This window comes from Emiliania huxleyi, assembly GCF_000372725.1.
Source record: "Emiliania huxleyi CCMP1516 unplaced genomic scaffold EMIHUscaffold_45, whole genome shotgun sequence".
In the NCBI taxonomy this organism is placed as follows: Eukaryota; Haptophyta; order Isochrysidales; family Noelaerhabdaceae; genus Emiliania; species Emiliania huxleyi.
This window is the reverse complement of record NW_005198611.1, coordinates 436,272-449,952: the sequence shown is the minus strand read 5'-3', so window position 1 is coordinate 449,952 and position 13,681 is coordinate 436,272. Positions and strand designations below refer to the sequence as shown.

Genomic DNA, 13,681 nt, shown 5'->3' with positions numbered 1-13,681 from the left:
CACTCCAGTCCACCGAGAACGGACGCTTCGTCGACGTGGACCCGCCGCCTGACAAGGAAGAGACTCGCCGAGACTCGCCGAGAGTCGCCGAGAGCGACCCGCCGCCCGACAACGGCACCCACTTCTGCCTCTCTCCTCACCTCTGCCCCTCCCCTCACGTCGCTCTCACTTACCGCCTCTCCTTCCCTGCCGCCTCTCCTTCCCCCGCCTCCCCCGCCTCTCTCACCCGCCCGCGCCCCTCGCAGTTCGCTCTCTTCGCGCACGCCGACTCGACGTCGCTCTCTCTCTCGTCCGTCTTCGCGCTCCCGTCCAGCGGGAGGGGCAGCCTCCTCCACCTCGCCGCCGTGTCGAGATCGCCCGAGACCACACCGAGATCACTCGAGATCGTCCGATACTAGGCAACCTCATCTCGCTCGGAACCGAGGCGTTCGTCAGCCTCTGCCAGGACCTGCAGCACCTGCCTCCCAGCCTGCCACCGCCCGCCCGCCACCGCCCCATCCCGCCACCGCTCCCCTCGCCACCGCCGCCGCCGCCGCCGCTTTCGCCCTCGCCACCGCTTTCGCCTTTGCCACCGCCGCCGATTCCCGCCCCTGCCGCCTCTTCCACTCCCATCCGCCAGCCTGAGGGCGCTTACTCATCGACGGCGCCTCTTCACACCTCCCTCCTTGAGCAGGACAACGTCGGCCTCGAGTGGGCCGCGTGCACCGCGACCCCACCGATCCTAAAGGCGTGGCGCACCAGCCGAGATGGCACGAGATGGCACGAGTTGATCGGAGGCGCCCCTCCCCCCCCTACCGCCTTCGGCCTTGAGTTGCTTGTCGCTCCGCCCCGATCACACAGGCGCCAAGGGCGATCGAGCCTTCGCTCGCGTCGGCGCACCACCGCAAGCTGCTCGTGCACCTGCCCTATTCGGGCTCGGCGCTATCCATGCAAAAGGTTGCCGCGTTCGAGCTGGTGCGCCTCTCGCGCACGTGAGGTGCGTCGCGCTGCCAAGGGGTAGAGAGGAGAGGGGAGTGAGCCTCGCCGGAGTGTGCCAGCGCCTCTGAGCCTCAGACTGAAAACTGAGCATGGCCGGTGCGACATAGTTGCCATCGCAAGGCCATGCACTATTCAGAATGGGACGGCTGCCGAGGGTTGGACTTGGAGGGAGAGTGCGGCAGAAAGTGGGAGCTGGGGGAGGAGCGAGATCGAAGATCGTGAACAAGCAAAGTTGCGGTTCGGGTGTTGTGACTTGTGTGTGTTCCTTTTATATGCTAGAGCCGTATATGCGGAGACATCTTATACATCCTAGGAAAACTACTAAAACTAGATCTAGAAAATGGTGAAAAAAAGAAAAAAGAAAACTCTTCCCTGCGCCCTGCGGCTGCGCGCTCCCCCGTCCCCGGCATATCCCGCGGAGCTCTCGGACCTGCGACCTGGTCACCTGCACCGTCGGACCCTCTGGGGGGAGGCGGGGGCCCCCGGAGGCACCGTGCGCCGCGCAGCAGTGCGGAAACGGGGCTCCGGCTCCGCTAGTCTCCGCTAGCACCGACTTCCCGATTAAGCTAGGTTAATCAGAGGGCAGATTTGGAGAGATCTCGAGGAGTACATACAGATAGACCCTCCAACCATCAGAAAACTCCGACCTGATCGGTCGTACTGACCGCCGACAGATCACTCCAGACAGCAGACAGGCCGACGTCTGCACGCGGCCGGCCGGGCGAGAGGCTTGACACGATCCGACCCTGCGACCCTGACGCTGCTGCTCTAGCTATCAGACATGCACTGCTGACTGCTGCCACAATGTGCGACCTGTGCTGGCCCACTTGGCGGCCTTCCCGGTCAGTGGTGAGGCGCAGTTCAGAGCTGTCGATGGCGCGATGCTGCACTGGTCCCACATTGGTGACACGAGACCACCAAGTTTGCCGGTCCAAGAGAGAGGCACCGGCGCTCTCCTGAGAAAGTGCATGGTCCCTCTTGTATGACTGCCCATGCGCGCGAGGCTGTGTAGGCATAGCCTCGAGAGTGCCAGCAGCCAGTCGCCGAGGCAGTTTGTGACGCGCATTGCGTCAGAAGCGTGCACGCGCTGGAAGGACACCTTGCTTCCTACTGGCCGTACGATCAGGTCGTCACTGAATGGTGGATACTAAGGCCGCGAGCTATGCAGGTGGTCAATTGCGCAGCAGGGCACGGTCAGCAGCGCCGACAGGCTGTCGCAAGGCGTGATAGCATGGCCGCAAGTACAGCGAATTCCCATGAAAACAAGTAAAAAATCGCGCAAAAAAGAAAAAAATCCCGAAAAAATCGGCGCCTGCGGCGGGCCATGGGACCCCATCTCCCCCCCGCATGGATGCCCTCTAGGGCCCTCGCCTCCCCCCAGAGGTCGGACCTCGATCCACGCGTCTCTCGTCGGAGGGGCGGCGGCGGTGAAGGAAGCCGGGTGGTCAGTGCTGTTTTTTTCTTTCCTTGTAAAATTCTTCTCTGACCTGGCCTCGCCTGGGTTCCGGCTCCTAGCCGGATAGGGGGTCTGTCGGGACTGGCTGGCCCCTCCCAGATAGGTAGGTAGGTTGGTCTTGTTTGGCCCAAAAGGGCCCTGCAATAGGTAGGTACCCCCTATTTTCATCTTTTTTCGCTTCGCTGCGCGGCCTGGGGATAGGTAGGTAGGTAGGGCGTTTTGGCGCGAGTCAGTCCGGACAGACCCCTTATCCGGCTAGGAGCCGGAACCCTGGGCCTAGCCGGATATCGGGCTTCCCGGTGGACGCGCGGCGCGGCGCTCACGGCCGAGCTGCTCGACGCGCGGCTCGAGGCCGAGAACCATTTCACGCTGCTGACTTGAGACGGCCCGCCATGCTCTGCCGAACCTTGCTCGACGCGCTGCGCCAGGACAACCTGGGCTCGCTGCGTGCCCTCCTCGCCGAGCGGCCGCGCGGCCCAGCGCTCACGGCCCTGCTCGACGCGCGGCTCGAGGCCGAGAACCAGTTCACGCTGCTTATTATCGCCGCTTGGCACGGGCAGGCCGACGCCGTGCGGCTGCTGCTCGAGAGCGGCGCGAGCGTGGGGGCGACGACGGGCCGTGGCTCCACCGCGCTGGCCATCGCGTGCCAGGAGGGCCAGCTCGACTGCGTTCGGCTGCTCCTCGGCGCCAACGCTGACGCCGACCAAGCTAAGGACGGCGGCGCCACGCCGCTGTACATCGCGTGCCAGGAGGGCCACCTCGAGTGCGCGCGGCTGCTTCTCGAGGCCAGCGCGGTGGTCGACAAAGCCAAGAATACCGGCGCTACGCCGCTGTACAGCGCGTGCCAGAAGGGCCACGTCGAGATCTGCCGGCTGCTTATCGAGGCGCATGCGGCGATCAACCAAGCCAGGCCCGACGGTACCACGCCGCTGTACATCGCGTGCCAGAACGGCCGCCTCGAGTGCGCCCGGCTGCTCCTCGGCGCCAGCGCGGCAGTCAACCAAGCCCAGGACGACGGCACCACGCCGCTGTACATCGCGTGCCAGAACGGCCGCCTCGAGTGCGTCCAGCTGCTCCTCGAGGCGGGCGTGGCGGTCAACGAAGCAAAGGACGGCGGCTTCACGCCGCTGTTCATCGCGTGCCAGGAGGGCCACCTCGAGTGCGCCCGGCTGCTTCTCACGGCCAGCGCGGCGGTCAACCAAGCCAAGGACACCGGCGCCACGGCCCTGCACGTTGCGTGCGTGGAAGGCCAAATCGACTGCGCCCGTCTGATGATCGCCGCGGGCGCTGCGGTGAACCAAGCAGACGCTGACGGCTGGACGCCGCTGCTTCTCGCGTGCCAGGAGGGCCACCTCGAGTGCGGCCGGCTGCTTCTCGAGGCTGACGCGGCGGTTAACCAAGCCACGGACGACGGCTTCACGCCCCTGCACATCGCGTGCCTCGAGGGCCACTCCGCCGTCGTGCTCTGCCTGCTGCGGGCGGGCGCTGACACAGCGGCGCGCACCCCGGACGGGCGTACGGCGCTGCAGTGGGCCAAGGAGGAGGGCCACACCGAGTGCGTGTGCGCCTTTGAGGCGGCGGCGAGGGAGGCGAAGAGAGCGGAGATTGAGGCGAGGGTGGAGAGGGCAGTGGCCGAGAGGGCGGCGGCCGAGAGGGTGGAGGCCGAGAGGGGGGCCGAGGAGGCTGCGGCGGCGCTGCTGGCGGAGGAGGAGTCGGAGAAGTGCCCCGAGGAGAAGAAGAAGGCCAAGAAAAGGGGCAAGAAGAAGAAGCAGGGCGGCGGGGGCGGCGCTGGGCCGTCGCAAGAGGCCGAGGCGCCGGCAGAGGAGGCGGCGGGGGAGGCGGTGGCGGCGGAGGAGGAGGCGGAGCTGGCGGCGGCGCTCGAGGAGAGCGCGAGGCTGGAGGAGGGGAGGCGGGCGGCGGAGGCGCAAGGGCCGTCCTCGGCTGCCGAGGCGCCGGCTCCGAGGGAAGAGCCGCCGGCCGACTTCATCTGCCCGATCACGACCGAGCTGATGAGTGACCCGGTGATGGCGGCGGACGGGCATTCGTACGAGCGGTCGGCGATCGAGCGCTGGCTCGCGACCAAGTCGACGAGCCCGATGACGGGCGAGGCGCTCGTGCACACCTTCCTCGCCCCCAACCACATGGTGCGCCGGCAGATCCGGGGGTGGGAAGAGGCGCGGGCTTGATCGCGTCGGTCGAGCGGGGTGGGTGTGGCGCGTGTGGGTGCGTCTGGGGCTGCCACGGCTGGGCCTGGGGGCGCTGGGGGGGCGTGGCCAGCGCCACACTGTTTTCAAACATGTAGGCGCGTGACGCAAAATAAGCTGAAAAGACCTCATGCACCTCGAACCGCGTACTGTAATCGTACTCCTCCAGTCCGCCCGCCGCCTCCCGGATGTTACTGTCTGTACACTCGGTACCGCGCGGTTTGTGCGAGTCGTACATGCCGCAAGAGCCGACACGCGTGAGTCGACACACGACAGTCGAGACGCTATATACCACACGCTAACGAAAGTCGCGCCGGAACTGCTGCATCAGTGGTCACAGATCGTCGCAGGTCGCACATAGGAAGTGCACACAAATAAGAACAATACGTCACTCGTGTCATATACCCCACTCCGTCGGGTCGCGATCGCAAGGGATGTCTTTGGGAGGCCTCCCGCCGGTGCCGGTGCCGCCCGCGGCCGCGCCGCCGCCCCCGTCCCGCACATACCTCCATCGCAAGCTCCACCGCCCCTCGAAGCCGCCCAGCGAGCGGTAGTCTCGCCAGTTGTCGCGCGACCTCGCCAGCGGGGCGCCGTACGCGGACGACGGCACCGGCGGCGACTGCGGGAAGCGTGCGGGCGGCGGCGGCGGCTGTTGCGGAGACTGCGGGAAGAGCTGTGCGTACAGCGCCTTGCGCAGCTCGACGCGGCCGAGGGCACCCGTCTTGCGCCACTCGCGCTGCGCGAGGAGGATGAGCGAGCAGCCGAGGAGGCCGACGACGTGGTTCGCCAGCACGGCGCGGTCACCTGCGAGGAAGCGGAGCGTCGTGCCGACCCGGACCAGCGAGCCAATTAGTCGGAGCCGAACCTCTGCGAGGGTGGCGTCGTACTGGCCTGTGCGCCGCGTGTCGGCCACCTGCCCGTAGTACGAGACCACCGACAGCGGCACCGTCCACCAGCACAGCAGCGGCAGCAAACGGGCGGGCACGGCGCCAAACGGCAGCCACAGCAGAGCCGCCGCCGCGGCGGCAAGCAGTGCGCCCTCGCCCAGCGCCTTGCGCGCCGGCCGAGCGCCCGCGCCCGCGCCAGGCTCGGGGCCGGCGAGGCTGAGGATCGTGAGAGATCGCAGCCGGCGCGTGCGGCAGAGCAGGAAGCAGGCGGTGTTTTGGAGAAAGAGGACGAGCAGCTCCGACCAGCACCACATGTTGTACGCCATACGCGCGTGGTAGGCGGCGCGGGAGGCGTACACCAGCGCATCGACGTACAGCACGCGGGCGCTGCGCCCGGCGGGCGCGGTGGCCGCGCCGTGCCGTCGCGCGAGCCGCCAGATTTGAGGGAGGGCGGCGCGCGAGCGCGTGGCAAAGGCTGCGATCAGCATGGGGAGCAGAGTCGCGACGAGGGTGAGCCGGCACGTGAGCGCGGAGCAGACGGGGCCGACGACGTCGCCAACGATCGGGTCGGCGGCCCACAGGACGGCGTCGGAGAGGGCGCTCTGGTAGGCGGTCGGCGCAAGGGCGCGGCATCCGATGGAACTGGGCGAGAGGAGCGGGCGCGGCTGGAGCGCGAGGCTGCGCATCGCAAGCAGCAGCGTAAGCAGCGGAGGCTGGGCAAGCTGTGCCCTGCTAGTGGATGGGCAAGCTGTGCCTGTCACTATGCCTGTGCCAGCGGCGTGACACCCCTGCGGCACCCCCAACCCGCTGCTTTTTTTATTTTTGCTTTCGCACTCTTGGAGCTTCGGCACAACGGCTTCTCTCGCCGCCTTCCTACAGCTCTTTTGCTTTTTTGTCTACGACCCACGTCCCACGAGAAGGAAGTCGAGATACTAGGCTCGACAAAAACCAAAGCAAGAGAGAGAGAGAAAGAGAGAGAGAGAGAGAGAGAGAGAGAGAGAGAGAGAGAGAGAGAGAGAGAGGGAGAGAGAGAGAGAGATGGGGGGGGGAGAGAGGTCTGAAAAAAGAAAACCAAACTTCGCAGGGTGCCCAGCGAGTGTGGCTGCCGTGTGGTCAGGAGGTTCAGCGACACCGTCATTGTAGCGCCGCCGCCAAACTCCTTGATGCTCAACCTGCTCGTTCTCTCTCCGCTCTCGCTCGCCATGGCTCCTCGCGCTCCCGCCGAACTCAGCACGCGCGCCCGGGCCCACCTCATCCCGGAGCAGGATCTGCACACGACGACCGACCTCCGCATTGCGCACGCCCACCGCTGCGAGTCTCCCCTTCGAAACCCGTCGCCTTCGTCCGTCATCACGTCCTGGCCGACCTCCTCCTCTCCGGCGACGCCTCCCTGGCCGGCGCAGGCCATGTCGGCCAGGGCTTCGCGGCTCCTCTCGCCGGCCCACCGCCTCAGCGTGATGTCGCCTCAGGGCATCACTGTCTTCGGGGCGGGCATAAACATCCTGCTCTCCGCCCTCAAGCTGAGCGTGGGCGGCGTCGCGGGCAGCGCCAGCCTCGTAGCCGACGGCGTCCACTCCTTCTCCGACCTCGTCTCGGATGCCCTCTGCTGGGTTGCGGTTCAGGTCCCCAGCTTTGAGCACGCCTTCACGCTGGGCATCGCGGCTGTGCTCTTCTCCACCGGCGTGGGCATGGCCGCGATCGCACTGCCGGCGCTCTTTGCCGCGAGCGCCGCCTCTGCCGCCACCACGAGCCTCGTCGGCGCCATACCGGCCCTCTCGGTCGCGCTCGCGTCGGTGGCGTCAAAGGAGCTGCTCTTTTGGCTCACGCACGCGGTGGGCACGCGGCACCGCTCCCCCTCGATCCTCGCCAACGCGTACCACCACCGCTCGGACGCGCTCTCCTCGCTGGTCGCCGTCGCGGGCATCGTCGGCACCGCCGTCGGCTGGGCGCGCATCGACTCGCTCGCCGCGTCCGTGGTTGGCCTCATGGTGGCTGGCATGGGCTTCGAAGTCGGGCGCGACTCGCTGCGGCTCAAGCTCGCGCGTTGAGGGAGCGGCCGTTCCGCGCTCGGCGGCCGACTCTCTGTGCACTAGCGTCCAACAGCCCGTCGGTTATGATCGGAACTCTAGTGTAGCGCCACTCTGACTCTTTGGCACTGCCGCGGTCATGAGATGTGACCTCTCTGTCAACCCAGCCTCTTGGCATGCTCCATTCTGATTTGTGAAACAGCACAAAAGCCACAGCTACGGGTGGGCTCGCGGATGGAGGGGGGGGGGGGTAAAGGGCTATTCGTACTACGCACATATGTCATATCACGTTCAGGTTCACGACCACCTCTGCACACCTCGGTCCTCGCTCCTCGGTGTCGGTCCTCGCGGTCCTCGCACCACGCGACGCACGTCGGACGTCGGACGTCGCGCACCTGCAGCTGCACGCTGCGCACCTCTCTCTGCACTCAGGGTCTGTGTGGCCACACTAGTAGTACGTAGTAGTGTAACCAGTATAGAGTACTACTACTCTAGGGGGAGAGAAGTGAGAACGTTACACGCAACACCTCACGGGTCGGTTTGTACTTTGCGTGTAACGTTCTCACTTCTCTCGGTCGGTGCACCCGGGTCGGTTTGTACTTTTAGCTTACAAGGAGCGAAGAGGGAGAGGGGGAGTTGTGCTTTGTATACGCACACGGACGCACGCTGCCACTCTCACGTCTCAGCACGTGCACAGCCACGGATACGGTCTACGCACTACTCGCATGATGCCGCCTCCTTGGCTCAGACACGGGACACCTCGTTGAAGCCCGCCGCCGCAGCGTGGGGGCCATAGAGCTCCATGGTGACGGCCTCACATCGGCGGATGGCCTCGTGCAGCTGCTCGCCGTGCCAGAGGTGCGCCACCGTCGCAAAGGTATCCACTAGCTGACGCGTCGCAAACGCCTTGTCGTCGTACCTCGCGGCCTGACGCAGCCGCGAGGCGAGCGCACTCCGGATGGTGCGCAGGCTACCGCTCCTGCGCGCGTGCAGCTCGTCGCCGGCAAAGGGCTGGAGGAGTGGCACTCGCTGCCGCAGGGCGCTCTCCACGAAACGAAGCCGGATCAGGTGCTCGCGGTGCAGCGACACGATTTCGGCGGCGGCGGCGTCGCCGTTCCCCTCCGCACCGCCGCCCGCCGTCGACTCTTTGACTCTATCCGAGAGGACAGGGACGCCCTCCTTCTCGAGCGGACCCGGCTGCGTGGGTGGCGTCGGCGGCGACGCCGCCAGCTGTGCTGCCAGGCCGCTCATGAGGAGTTGCACGTAGTCGTACGCGCGGAAGAGGTGGGCGTAAAGCTGCATCGCCTTGGCCGGCGAGTAGTGGGCCTGCGGCTCCAGATTGACCTCCTTGCCCGAGGCCCACAGAAAGACCATCAGCTCGCCGCGCCGCGCGAGGAGCTGCGCCCGCCGCATGGCTAGCTCCTGTTCGAGGAAAGGGAGGTTAGCCGAGTTATGAACCATTGTCGGCCTGTGCCCGAAGTTCAGCCGAGAAACGGGGAGACGAGCACCTGCACGAGGAGCCTCGCGCGTGCGATCGCCGCCGCGGAGTCCTTCTGCGTCGCGCCCCCGCGGCGCAACTCGTTGGCGTGGACCAGGGCGGCTTGGCAGGTCGCGGCGACCTCCGCGAGGGCGTTCGAGACCGAGGCGTACCCCCACGTCGGGTTGATCAGGCTGCACGTGAGGAAGGCCATACAGAGCCCCGTCGCTGCTCCAAGCAGCTCGATGCTCACTGTCCTGGCGTACACGGCGAAGCTAACGAGCTGCGCACCATTCTGGCCGCTCGGGGTGAGCTTCTTGTTGGTCGCCGTTACCCACATGATGACCGTGATGTACGCCGCGTACGACATGCTCGGGTAGGCGGCCACGAAGAGGCAGCAAGCGGCCTGCAGCAGCCCCTGGAAGAGCACCATCCCTCCCAGCAGCAGAGGGTCGCTCAGGAACTCCTCTGCATCGCGCAAGCCGGTGTCAGTCGGCGCGCCGGAGCCGATGTCTCCGCCGCTGTCCTGAGCGGCCGCCGTCCCCGTGGAGACGAAGAGGCCGTACCAGACAAAGGCGAACGCGACGGCGACGAGGTTCCCCGCAACCTTGGCCACGGCCTTCCACCCGAGCGCGCCCACTTGTGGGCTCACGCTGAGCGTCACGACGGAGGCGATGGCGGAGACGCCGCCCATTTTGACATAGACGGGGTTGGCCCACTCGAAGAAGCCCCACATGCTCGTGAGCACGAGGGCGAGCGCCACTTTCCACGCCGTCGTCGCTCTCTCGGACGACAGGAAGGCCATGAAGCTCCGAAGCAGGTGCCGGTGCCGCGACACCGGCGCAAGAGGCGACGCGACGAGCAGATCCGACGCAGCCCGTGGGCGACGCGGCACTGGGCAGGTGGCGGCCCACTCCGCTCGAAGCGCGGCCCACCCAGCCGGTGAAAAGATGGAGGCTTCCGGCTCACCCACGAATGCCTTTCCCGCTGCGGAGAGGCGCGTGGTGGCGGCCCGGAGGCTTCGCAGCGTCACGTGGAAGGCGGCCGCTTGGTGCGCAGTCACGAGCTGCTCGATGGCGTCGTCCGACTTATGGGCCACTCGACGCAGCGCCGCGCCGAGCGCTTCGTCGAGGCTCTTGTTGAGGCTCTCCCCAACGGGGAAGGGAGGCGGCAACGGTTCGGCAGGCTGAGTGCCTTTGGCGCCGCCCGTGCCGAGCGCCGTCGCCAGGTCGGTGATGGCCTTTCGGCTCTCTTGCAGCGTTCGCTGGCAAGCGGCTTGCAGCGGCTCGTCCGCGCCCAAGTGCTTTGACATCGTGTGGCCCGCCTGCGCTGCGGCCGTCGCATTCTCGAGCGCGTGGCCGACCGCCACCTGCACGGCCACCTGGAGCTGAGACGCCAGCTGCCCCCGTCGCGGTGAGAAGAAGCGCCACTCGAGCCGTGCTGCACCGAGGGCGGGGCTGAGGGCGGCCAGCTGGCCGCGAATCGTACCCATGCTCTGGGCCAATCGGGCAGGACTGTCGACGTCCACCCGCCTGGCCGAGGTAATGATGGCACGGGCGGCAACGTCGTCGAGCAGCTTGGCTGTGCTGCTCAGCACGGCAGCGGTACCTCGCCGCCACTTGACGCATCCAAAGTCTGGCAGTACGAGGCCGTGAACACCACACGCGACCGCGATGCCGAGTGTCGCCGAGGTTAGGACCGACGTGATGCTCCCCGTGAGGACGACCCACTGCACGTGGAATTGCAGCTCTCTAGTCGGGTATTTTCCGGACCACGGCGGCGCCTGCGAGTAGGGAATGAAGGCAAAGAGGTACGTCATGAGCGCACACACGACGCCGGCGCCGAACCAGGAGGAATCCCACGAGGCGATTGCGCAGTAGAAGACGGCCAGCACCGATGTCCACGCCATCAGCGCCTCCGGGTGGCCGCGGCTGCTGGCAACCATTGCCATCGCCAAGACGCTGCACAAGCACAGCAGCAGGAGGAACTTGATGGAGCCGTCGATCAACTTGCCGTACTCGCTCGGCCCGATATTGGGCTTGAGGGTGGAGTAGGTGAACACCCACGCGAGCGAGCCCAGAGTGCCACGCGTGGGTAGACCGAAGGGGTCACACATGCAGAGCGAGAAGATGGCCGCGCCGACGACCGTGGTCGTCACGGTTCGCACGAGCGTTGGCTGGCGCAGCTTGGCTGACAGCGCCTCCATCATGCTCGGCGTGGGAGGCGAGGTGGTGGTGGCGGTCTTCATCGCTGGTCCTCGCTCTGGACATTGTCGAGTCGTGCGTCCCTGATGGTGTGAGTACAGTCATCAGCACGATCAGCACGAAAACACAAAAATCGAAAACGATCAACGGCGTCGCGGACACGCAACACAAACACTTCGGAAAAACTTTTTCTTCTCTCTTTCTGTCTCTTTGGTGTACCACCCCCAGAGACTCGAGCTCCGAAAGAAAGTCAGAAAGAAAAAGAAGGCGAGGGAGGGGAGGACGGCACGCCACCACACAGAAAGAAAAGAAAGAAAAAAGACAAACCAAGCACCCGCCGGAATTCTTTTTGCTGCGCCATCATCCTCACTGCCGCAACCAACTGTCTGAGGTGTTTCGACACCGATATCGCACGCTGTTCTTCGTGGCGCTGTTCACGCTTCACAGGTTAATGTGCGCCCTGTCGGTGCTGTGCACTCTCTCAATGTCGCTGCTGCGTCCCACGGCAACGTCGCATGCATCATCCTCTATGATGGCCACACGCGCAGCTGCGACGTTGATGGCTGGCGCGGCGCCGTACGACTACACGCTCCTCACCCTGCAGCCGACGTACACAATCCATGACTGGCCAGCCACGCAGCGAATCATGGACGAGTACGTCGCGGAGACCAAGGCGGAGAGGGGCCTCACCTTCTGCGGCTACAGCACGACCCGCTCGAGGCGCGACAGCACCGTCGTTGGCGATTTTGCCGAAGAGCCAGGGGACAAGCTCTTCTGTCGCGACGCCTTTCCCGACGCAGGCGGCCGACTCCCACTGCCGCACGCCTCCGCCACCCACTTCACGCCGCTGCACGCTTCCACAGCACCCGCATTCCCGTCAGATTCGCTGCTCGCGCACCTGTCGAACGTGGAGCCGCAGCGGTCCGCGCTGCTGCAGGGGCCCGCCTCCCTCGACGGCATCGAACTGCACGGCCCCGCCGCCGAGCTGCGCAAGTGCGAGGACGCGCCCGCCCTGCAGGTGGGACCGCCCTCCCCTCTGAAGCATTGCTGCACCTCTTTCCCACTCGCCTCACCTCGCCTCACCCCCGCCAGGGTGCGAGGCTGTTTGAGGTCGACTGCGGGCTGAGCCGGCTCGAGAAGGAGAGCGGCGGCATGCCGCTGCCGCTCCAGCTGGTCAGTCTGCACACCTCCTTCTCCCTCGCCGACGCCGACGCCGCGCGCGCCATCTGCAAGGAGATTGTCGCCACGACCGCCGGCGAGGAGAACTGCATCTATCACGGCTGGACCGTCTGCGGCGACACACTCACGTGCCGCGAGGCGTACGGGAGCGCGGTGGGGCTGGCGCGGCACTGCGAGGGCGTCGCCGCCTCGATAGAGAGGCTGCTCGACGGCCCGGCCACGCTGCGGGAGGGGCAGCTCCACGCGTCGCTCTCGCAGCTCCCCGTCCTAGCGGAGTTCGTCGAGGAGAGGCGGCGCGAGACGGGCTACTGCAGCCGCGAGACGCAGCGCTTCTTCGCGGCCGAGGGTGGCTTCTCGAGGTACGAGGTCCAGCAGTCCATGTTCGGCTTCTTCCTCCGTCGCTGATTCCGCATATGTTGCCCCTGTTGTGGCCGGCACGACTGCTAAGGTGTTGATCTTGAGACATGAGAGAGAGAGCATGCACGATGCACGTGCTTGTGCTGCATGCGTGGCGTGATTTGTTCACGCTGCAAACGCCGATTCCGTACCATGTACGCACCCAGGAGCTAGAACGTTGAAGAGTTCTGTTTTTTACAATTTTCCGGTTACAGCTGTGTGGTGGCGTTGGTTCGATACCCTCAATCCCTGTGGTGGCGTTGGTTCGATACCCTCAATCCCCAATCCCCATGCGCGCCATGCCCAAAAACTGAATACGGCTTTTTACAGAGGACGATGCAGTGACGTGACACACACACACACACACACACACACACACACACACACACACACACACACACACACACACCGCTCACACCCACGCGCACTGGGCCTTGCACTTTGGAATGCCGTGGGGCTCCTGTGACCTGTCGTTAGACGTGGAGACGCGAGGGTCGCCCCGCTCCCCCTTGCCCCACCACCTCGTTCGTGTGTGTGGAGAACTAACTGATCGCCGCGCGTGCTCTCGTGAAACTGAAAAACGTGAAAGTGAAACATCGGGAGACGCGATTCAGACAGCTTCTCTGAATCGCACGGCGACACCACATAGGGCTCGAGGCTGGTCAGTTGGCCGGTTGGGCGGAAGCTCAGAAAGCTGAGGAACTCCATTGACCAAAACGAGGCGCTACTCGACTCGATATCCGGTCCATTCAACAGGGGTGTCGGCGCTGTCAGTATATTCGTCTGACCATGCATGTAGGTTAAAACGTCGCCTGGAACGTTGAGGACCCCAGATTCCTCAAGGCGGGAGGAGAGGATTTCCACTCCCCCGTC

The 13,681-nt window shown here is 65.6% G+C and overlaps 6 protein-coding genes across 6 annotated transcripts in view; 4 read left to right on the top strand and 2 right to left on the bottom strand.

Moving 5' to 3' along the window:
* The window catches only part of EMIHUDRAFT_451539 (hypothetical protein), a 3,564-nt gene extending 2,293 nt beyond the window's left edge, over positions 1 to 1,271 (top strand). The window contains exons 8-9 of the mRNA XM_005768723.1: positions 674 to 729; positions 843 to 1,271. Of these exons, the coding sequence (XP_005768780.1) occupies positions 674 to 729; positions 843 to 975 (189 nt within the window). The 3' untranslated portion in view covers positions 976 to 1,271. The remainder of the gene's footprint in view (positions 1 to 673; positions 730 to 842) is intronic.
* A 3,130-nt stretch (positions 1,272 to 4,401) lies between these two features.
* On the top strand, positions 4,402 to 4,620 carry EMIHUDRAFT_66197 (hypothetical protein; the record flags this gene model as incomplete). Its single annotated transcript, XM_005768722.1, has 1 exon — positions 4,402 to 4,620. A coding segment is annotated over one exon (219 nt), but the record flags the coding sequence as incomplete, so codon positions are not given.
* Positions 4,621 to 4,936: 316 nt separating this feature from the next.
* On the bottom strand, positions 4,937 to 6,663 carry EMIHUDRAFT_210718 (hypothetical protein; the record flags this gene model as incomplete). The annotated part of the gene is made up of 6 exons (XM_005768721.1): positions 4,937 to 4,960; positions 5,141 to 5,213; positions 5,322 to 5,677; positions 6,032 to 6,254; positions 6,330 to 6,421; positions 6,598 to 6,663. The coding sequence occupies 6 exons, from the start codon at positions 6,661 to 6,663 to the stop codon at positions 4,937 to 4,939; spliced, it is 834 nt and encodes a 277-aa protein (XP_005768778.1).
* A 25-nt stretch (positions 6,664 to 6,688) lies between these two features.
* Positions 6,689 to 7,573, top strand: EMIHUDRAFT_210717 (hypothetical protein; the record flags this gene model as incomplete). Its single annotated transcript, XM_005768720.1, has 1 exon — positions 6,689 to 7,573. The coding sequence occupies one exon, from the start codon at positions 6,689 to 6,691 to the stop codon at positions 7,571 to 7,573; it is 885 nt and encodes a 294-aa protein (XP_005768777.1).
* A 723-nt stretch (positions 7,574 to 8,296) lies between these two features.
* On the bottom strand, positions 8,297 to 11,238 carry EMIHUDRAFT_210716 (hypothetical protein; the record flags this gene model as incomplete). Its single annotated transcript, XM_005768719.1, has 2 exons — positions 8,297 to 8,974; positions 9,061 to 11,238. The coding sequence occupies 2 exons, from the start codon at positions 11,236 to 11,238 to the stop codon at positions 8,297 to 8,299; spliced, it is 2,856 nt and encodes a 951-aa protein (XP_005768776.1).
* A 479-nt stretch (positions 11,239 to 11,717) lies between these two features.
* EMIHUDRAFT_210715 (hypothetical protein) lies at positions 11,718 to 12,817 on the top strand (the record flags this gene model as incomplete). Its single annotated transcript, XM_005768718.1, has 2 exons — positions 11,718 to 12,251; positions 12,326 to 12,817. 2 exons carry the CDS (start codon positions 11,718 to 11,720, stop codon positions 12,815 to 12,817), a joined length of 1,026 nt encoding a protein of 341 aa, XP_005768775.1.
* Positions 12,818 to 13,681: the final 864 nt, after the last annotated feature.